Consider the following 8,534-nt stretch of genomic DNA (forward strand, 5'->3'; position numbering starts at 1 on the left):
ATGTTTGCACCACTGATTGTGTATTACTTCATCATGTCCTGTGACCAGTACCAGTGCTCTCTGACTGATCCACTCCTGGACTTGCTGACAGGGAATAAGCATCTGTCTGACATCTGGAACAGGACTCCCATGCTGACCTACAGGGCTGCTGCCATTTATTCCCTTTGGGTCACTTTCCAGGTACAATACTGAGTTATGATCTGGATGCAGTGTCTGCTTTCTCCCACAGCTGTTGGATTAATCCTTTTACACAAAGGTTGCACTGGCATTTACTCTTTGGTGTTTCACAATTTCCAAGGTGGTTTGGAATCCAAATGAAGCCTATGTACTTGGAAAATAAGCATAATGGGAATATACAGAAATATTCCTGGTGTGGCATATTCCTTAATGAGGTTTTTAAGAAAAAGCAGCCATATAACAGCAATACCCATTTGTTTTAAATTAATACACAAGAAATAAATCAAAGGACAAGGATCTGAATGTAGTTACCAACTGTCCTGCCTCCCCACCAAAAAAGGATGACAGCCTTACATGAAATACATCTTTAGAGCTGTAGAGTAGCTTAGATGTATTACTAGCCTAAAAGCACAACAGCTAAATATTGCCATTTTGGCTTACCCAATACTTACTAGAAACTTAGGAGAAATGTTATATTTGGTATTAATATGTGAGGGATAGTGTTTTGAGGGGTTTTGTCTTGTCTGTACTTACTGTGAAGACATTCTCCCTCTTTTAGGTGTTTTTGTATGTGTCCATTCCTGATTTCTGCCATAAATTTCTGCCTGGATATGTGGGAGGTGTACAAGAAGGTGCTGTCACCCCTGCTGGTAAGGTCTTCCTTGGAATACATGCACACCATGCAATCTTCTGAAATTAAAGTATTTCTGTTCTTAGAGTCTTTCATAACCCATGTGTAACCAGAGGAAACATGGACATAAACACTCTCACCTTCCTCACATGTTCAGTTCAAACAAAACTAGAAAGCAATCTAGGTCATCTTTTAGAATAAGTTATAGCATTTCTATCTCTTATAATTAATAAAACTGTTGATCTGATAGGCATCACACAAGCAATTGAAAAGTACTGGTTGATAGTTTTGGCACTTAAAATTGTCCGTGGACTATTGCTGGTATTTGACATGATAGTTTTACCTGCTCAAGCTCCATTAATCCAAAGGACTTGAACAAAATATGTGATGTGAACTGTTACTGGGAAAAGTCTAAATTCAGTTTTGTGAGGAGAAAAACTTAGCACAACAAAGCCTGATGGGTACAGCAGAGTCTAATGGAACTTTCAGAAAATTAAATACCTTTCAAGGTATTTAACTGGGCAATGAGGAGAGAGAGGTTATTTAATGAGCACTTGATTGAGCTTCTGTGTCTTCTGTGCATATTAATTAAAAGCTGTATTAATGCAGGGTCACTAACACTCCATTTTTTCTTCATATTTTAGGTGTTGTGAATAAATATGAAATAAATGGACTTCAGGCCTGGATCATTACCCATGTGCTTTGGTTTGCAAATGCTTATTGCTTCCACTTCTTCTCACCTACCATCATTTTTGACAACTGGATTCCTCTCCTGTGGTGTGCCAATATCTTGGGATATGTAGTGTCCACCTTTGCAATGATCAAAGGCTACTTTTTCCCTACCAATGCAAAAGACTGGTATGTGGATTTTAGGAGTGAGAGAATACTAGGTATCAGAGATTAAAATTGTTAAATAGAAACCAGATATATAAATTGTATGACAGAGTATTTACACTGGCACAGAGAGCTAGGCCAGTGTGTGGCAGTGATTCATTGCTTCACCAGCACCATCCCCTGTGTTTCATGCTGCACACCACGGGTCTGGCAGCCTCAGTGTCACAGATACACCCATCCTAAAAATAGTTATACTTGGACTGTTCAGAAGTGTTACCAAGAGTAAACTCAGGCACCTCTGAAATTCTACAATTTAGGTCTATTAATGTAATACTTTGGTCGGGCCAGTTTGTGTTACCTTGTACAACGCTATATGGTTTTATGATTTTTATTATCACTACATTCTTAATCTGAATTGTGTAGGCAGAGTAGCAATTACCTGTGTTTGTATCTAACTGTGTGCATTTCTAATTTTTTTTTTTACAGCAAAATCACTGGCAACTTCTTTTATGACTACATGATGGGGATTGAATTTAACCCTCGAATAGGGAAGTGGTTTGATTTCAAGCTGTTCTTCAATGGGCGCCCTGGGATTGTGGCCTGGACTCTTATCAACCTCTCCTTTGCTGCCAAACAACAGGAGCTGTATGGTGAAGTGACAAACTCCATGATCCTTGTCAATGTCCTCCAGGTAAATTCTGAGGAGGAAATTAAGAAACAAGTTTGGAAATAAGCTAGTATGAAAAAAAGTATGGAAATAATAAGCTAGTATGAAAAAAGTTTGGAAATAAGCTAATAAGAAAAAAACTCCTTCCATGGAAATGAAACTGAGGCATTTTTCCTGGCCTGAAACAAGCTCATTCAGTGCTGGGACTTCTTTGGATTTATTCCCTGGTCTGTGTAAATGGAAGCCTGCTCAATAGAAGCTCCATCCCTCCTCTGTGACTCTAAGCTGAACAGAGATCACAGTCAGTTGTGAGTTCACTTCCCAAGTGTTTGTCCTTGAGTTGTATACTTGCCTTAGTCATCCTGTTATTGCTTTATCTGTCTAGAGAGATAGATATTGCGTATCCAGGTAGGTTGTATTTGTGTGATAGTTCTTCTTAACCAAGGTCAGAAATGTCTGGTTTTGAAGTGCTAACCTGAAAACACCAATGAATTTTGAGAACATATGACAAGGCAGCAAAGGCATTAAGCTGATGCTGTTAAACAGGGTAACTGGTGACAGTGCTCCATTATTAATGTGAAATTATTCTGTTGCAGGGTATTTATGTTCTGGACTTCTTTTGGAATGAAGCCTGGTACTTGAAAACCATTGATATCTGCCATGATCATTTTGGATGGTATTTAGGCTGGGGAGACTGTGTTTGGTTGCCTTACCTCTATACTTTGCAGGTAAAAATGTGTACACTTTGTATTTGGGCTAACAGGAGTGAAACTTTCCAGAAATATTCTTTCTAGCAGTTTAATTTGTACCTGAAATGTTTCTGTGTAGTCCCGCCATGGAGGAATTATTGCAACATTCTTTGTAACAATTCTCCTGTAGGAAGGCTTCCTGTCCCAGCATGGGTTTGACATCTTTTCCTCTCCTGCCCTTCTTTTTTGCCTGTTTCTGTCATTGACAATTGTGTCTGCATACTCTTCTAAATCCTTTCAGTTTCCTTTCTTTTTACTCCTGCTTGTTGAGGGTCTTTTGGTTAGTGGTGGTTTGTTTGGGTTTTGTTCCTTGGGTTTTTCCTTCTGTCCAGTTTGCATCCTTGCAACTTCTCTCTTCTTGTTTCATGAAGAAGTGCAATTTTGGAGACAGAGAAAGAGAGAAGGAACCTCTAGGATGCAGAGTTTTCTGAAAGTTTTGTGCAGTTTTGCTGTTGCAGTAGATTTTTCTACTCTGTTTTTCTGGTCTGTTGAGGATCACTGTAGTCAAGGAATTGGTCTGGCATGTTGAGCCTCTGTTGGAAGTAAATGGCTGATTGTTTTTGTGCTCCCCAGGGTCTGTACTTGGTTTACCATCCCGTCCAGCTGCGCACAGATTATGCCATAGGGATCTTGATGTTGGGCTTGCTGGGTTATTACATCTTCAGAATGACCAACCACCAGAAGGACCTGTTCCGTCGCACCAATGGCAACTGCAGGATCTGGGGGAAGAAGCCAGAGTACATTGAGTGCTCCTACATGTCCGTGGATGGCACCAAGTACTACAGCAAGCTGATGACCTCGGGATTCTGGGGCTGGGCACGTCATTTCAACTACACAGGAGACCTGATGGGCTCGCTGGCCTATTGCCTGGCTTGTGGCTTTGAGCATGTGCTGCCTTACTTCTACATCATTTACATGACCATCCTGCTCACCCACCGCTGCATCAGGGACGAGCACCGCTGTAGCAGCAAGTATGGGAAGGACTGGAAGTGCTACACTGCTGTAGTGCCCTACCGGCTCCTACCCGGGGTATTTTAAGGCTAAAATATGCAGGATGCAGGGGAAAGAAAAAAGAAGAAACGTGCAGGCATACCATGTTTAAAGTAACTGAAGCGAGGCACGGAACTGCCCCATTTTTTTAGAAATTATAAATTTCTAAAAAAATTGTAATTGGAATACCCCTCTGAATCACCCCATTCCCAAATTAACTTGAAGTTTAAGAAAAGATGCGTGTATTGAGACTCCTGATAAATCCCAAAGCTGGGAGGTGGCCTTACCCTTGGTGGTAGCGGGGTTCTGGAAGCAGTTTGCAGTGATTCAGGAGAGAAGAAAAGAGTTCTGTCATCTCTTTAGGAAAGAAGTTTTCTGATGCAGCTGCTTGTGGCCATCAGAACCTACAACTGAGAACAGCTGCAAAGGAAGTTTGATTGTTGATTGCTTGTCAAGACATGAACAGTGGAAATACTGAAGAAGCTGGTCTGAAATAACTGTTATAATCTAAAACAAAAGTGAAAACTGTTATAAATTAGTGCAATTTTCAGCACCTGACAATATAGAACATAACCAACTGAGTTTTATTTTGCTACTGAAACCAGACTTTGTGAAACTACTGAGCTGAGTGTCTTGGGCTGGAGTAGAGTTACTTTTTTTCCTAGTAGCTGCTATGGGCATAGTTCTGGGTTTGAGCTGAGACAATGTTGATAACACAGGTGTGTTTTCACTATTTCTGAGCAGTGTTTACACAGCATCAAAGCTTTTTTTGCATCTCCTCCACCAGGGAGTGGGCTGGGTGAGTACAAGGAGCTGGGAGGGGACACAGGCAGGAGAGCTGACCCAAGGAATATCCCAGACCATATGGTATTGTGCTCAGCACATAAAGCTGGAGGAAGAAGGAGTGGGGGATGTCAGGAGTGATGGTATTTGTCATTTCAAGTCACCATTACATGTGATGGAAGCATGCTTTCCTGGAGATGGCTGAACATCTGCCTGCAGGTGGCAAGTGGGGAGTAGATCCCTTATTTTGCTTTTTTTGTGCGCAGTTTTTTCTTAACCTATTAAACCATGTTTATCTCAACCTGTGAGTTCTTTCCCTTTCCTGATTCCCTCCCCGATGCCACTGTGGAGGAGGGAGTAAGGAGCTGTGTGGGGATGTGTGGCATTCACATTGTCTGAAAAATCCCTTCGCCCAGGATTTTCTCCAAGGAAGCTGAGTAGCCTCAGAGAAATAGGAAAACAATTATCTCATTTGCTTCTCCTGTCTTTTGCTCATGTGGAATGTGTTTGAGATCATTTACCCACAGGTGACTGCTTCATTGGTTTCTGGTGTGAGTGTTTTCACTCAGTGGCCAATCAGTGCAAAGCTGTGTTGAGACTGGAGAGAGTCAAGAGTTTTCATTATTATCTTTTTAGCCTTCTGTAAATATCCTTTCTACATTCTTCAGTATAGTTTAGTTTAGTATTCTTTAATATAGTATGTTAAAATAACAAATTAACCATCTGAGAACATGGAGTCAGACTCATCATTCCTGCCTTTGTCAGGACATTCTCAGCAAATTCAATAAATGGGGCTCTGATTGCCCCTAGTCCAGTCCTGTCCCTGCATTCCCCTCCCCTGCCCAGCAGCCTGGTGGCTGGCATCCTGCGCAACGCAGAATTTCAGGAGCCAGCCGGCCACTCCGGGCCAAAGGCCCCTGAATACCACCACCGGCCCTTTTCCCTGGCAACTAAAACTCACCATCCCAGGTTCCTGATGCCAGATTGCAGGAGCCACTTGGCACACTCAAACCAGCCCGAATTGGCACTGGTGCCAGCTTGGGTCTGGGAGGCATCCTGTGCAATGTGGAATTTCAGGAGCCGTTGAGGCTCAGAGAACTCTGGAGGAACATGATGCTCACAATGACTGTAATCCAAGCACTGCAAAGATGGGTGCTCAAGGATCCTACGGCCAGAATGCTCTACCTATCATCACATTTGTAGAAGTCCTAATGTGTTTGAATGGATTGTTGCTATGCACAGCTGTTGAGAACAGCTCAGAACAAAGCCTTAACAAGACATCTGACTGGATGCTTCTCAAGAGAAATCCTGCGCTGATGCCTGTCCGGGCTCCCGAGTCAAGTGTTCGAAGGAATCAGCACTGGGCCGAGGAACACAGAGATCGGAGGTGCAAAGATGGACACCTGGGTTTCTGATAAGCCCCTCAAAGGACTAAGGCAAAGGACACGTGACACACAATAGAGATTGAAGGCACAACAGACAAGTGACACAAATGACATGCACCAGGACTGCTCTGCCCTGAGCACCTCAGCACCGAGAGACTTTTCCTTTATGTGGCCCAAGGGACCACTTCTTGTATATCCCTGCTTGCAAAGCTGCTACTCAAAAAGCCCTCCCAGTATCTCTCTTTCATCCCTCTGATGTCCTAGCCTTCAGCTTATCTCTGGGATGTCCAGGGATGAGAACCCATGTCAGCTGTGAAGGAAGGTCGCCTCACCCTCGGGGAATTTCCCGCAGTTACCGGGCCACAGACCCTTGGTCAGCTACAATCAAGAACACCAAACATCACTGCATGATCTCAGCAGCCAAAACCCAACAATTCTGCTACTCACCATTCTCCTAACAATGCCCAGCTCCTCGGGCTGCCCACTTTGGCCACGCTCAGGCCAACACTGTTGTCCCATGGGACAGCCTGGGTTAAGAAGAGACGAGGTGATTTGGCATTGTTCAAACTTGAGTGGACCCTGGCTCCTCTTCACTAGGAGGTTCCCCAACTCACAGCAACTCTTCAGCTATTCCTCAAGGCTCCCAGGTGACACCTTCAAATGGAAAAGGTCAAGGTTTCATCACAGAGCCCTGTACCACTCCCCAAGTTCCCACGAGAGTGACAAACCAGGTGTGCTGACCAGTTGGTGAGGGAGTCTCAGCATAACATCAGTGCACCATCTACAACACACAAACAAGAATGGATGCTTAGAGTTGCAGCAGGAACACCACTACCCAAAGCACACAAATACATAAATTGGAAAAAACAAAACTCAAAAACAATTCCACCAAAAAAAAAGCCACCTCCAGTTGCCCATAACCACACTACCTACTATAATAACAACGACCCCACGTCCAATCCCCTTAATGGAACATCTAAAATCTATGCCAGAAAAACCCTATAAAACTGAAAAAACCCTTGTCTCTAAATAATAAGAGCAAAAAGTCTTTTAAACTATACCAAACCATTAACCTAAATACATCAAATGCACAACAATATAAAACCTTACTGAACATCAGTACACACTAATTTCATCACAACATATAAGACAAAACCTATTTCTATTACTAACATAACAAAAATCTTCACAAAATCTAACTGTAATAAAACCTTAAAAAAACTCACTAAAAATAAAATTTTAAAATTCCTTTATAACCTGAAAACTCGCACATTCTAAACATGAACTTCCTCCAAAACAAATATTTCAAAACCCCAAAAATCTCAAATAAAACATTTAAAATAACTACTATAAACCCAAAATACAGTAAACAAATAAACACCTGACTTCAACTACCTAAAACCATCTATAACTCTTCTTAAAAACACCCCAACAAATACCAATTACCACCTCAACAATACACCACCAGCAACAACAAACAGCTCAAAATACTTTAACTCCCATCCAAAATATAGTCCATAAACTAAAACACCGAAAGAAATCAATGAAACCCACTCAACCTTCAACAACAGAACACTATATACCACAAAAAAATTGAATAAAAACCACATATAAATATCACTATTTATTAAACAGCACTGCCACTAAATATATTTATCTGTATGTATATATAAATGTTTACATACTATTTAAATATATTAATTCGAGCAATTAGCCGACAAGATAACAAAATAAAACGCCGTAAAGTGATATTATAATAGCCTATCCTCTATCATCCTCACCCAAATCCTCTCTCAACTATATTGCCGAACACAAACAACAACTGAAAAAACCCCCATTTTTTCCTTGTTTTACCTAACGTCTCATGTATTAGCCAAAATGAAAATCTTGGCCAAAACTAATTTCTTCTTCTAGAACTATTCAACTTTACTCCAATACAAAAAACCAAACCACCACCAAAACCTCCATGCTAGAAAGACCCATCCGCAATTCGCTCCGCCCCTGCCGCTGGATGGACGCAGGAATGGAAGGGCACAGATCCGGGGCTCTCATGGCAGAGTGCGAAACGCATCGAGTGCTGTTTCCAGAAGGCGCCCACGGTGTTATTTAAAGCTGTGGCTCGCTTACAGAGCAGCACCAACAAAGCCCGCAGACAAAAAGCCTGCGCGGTCGGGGCTAGGTCTTTTCCCCTCTCCTGCTTCCAGTGACTTTGGCGAGCACGCTGCGAAGCTGACAAGCCACAGGTGTCCCCAGCGCCCCTTGCCGGGACTCGCTCCCGGGCTGGCGCCGCTCCGCGGGGCGGGGGCACGGGGGCAGCC

The 8,534-nt window shown here is 42.5% G+C and overlaps 1 protein-coding gene and 1 long non-coding RNA gene across 2 annotated transcripts in view; one reads left to right on the forward strand and one right to left on the reverse strand.

Moving 5' to 3' along the window:
- Positions 1-5,132, forward strand: part of DHCR7 (7-dehydrocholesterol reductase) — a 7,190-nt gene extending 2,058 nt beyond the window's left edge. The window contains 6 exon segments of the mRNA XM_005426115.2: positions 1-180; positions 737-827; positions 1,453-1,666; positions 2,129-2,333; positions 2,906-3,037; positions 3,632-5,132. The exon segment at positions 1-180 is cut by the window's left edge and continues 9 nt beyond it. Of these exon segments, the coding sequence (XP_005426172.1) occupies positions 1-180; positions 737-827; positions 1,453-1,666; positions 2,129-2,333; positions 2,906-3,037; positions 3,632-4,096 (1,287 nt within the window). The 3' untranslated portion in view covers positions 4,097-5,132.
- On the reverse strand, positions 3,648-6,972 carry LOC115948459. The gene is made up of 4 exons (XR_004082287.1): positions 6,945-6,972; positions 6,664-6,870; positions 4,336-4,468; positions 3,648-3,777 (listed from the first exon to the last, which is right to left on the reverse strand). It is a non-coding gene; the product is annotated as an uncharacterized LOC115948459 (long non-coding RNA).
- Between the last annotated feature and the right edge of the window lie 1,562 nt (positions 6,973-8,534).

The sequence above is a fragment of the Geospiza fortis genome, unplaced genomic scaffold (genome assembly GCF_000277835.1).
Source record: "Geospiza fortis unplaced genomic scaffold, GeoFor_1.0 scaffold590, whole genome shotgun sequence".
NCBI classification, from domain to species: Eukaryota; Metazoa; Chordata; class Aves; order Passeriformes; family Thraupidae; genus Geospiza; species Geospiza fortis.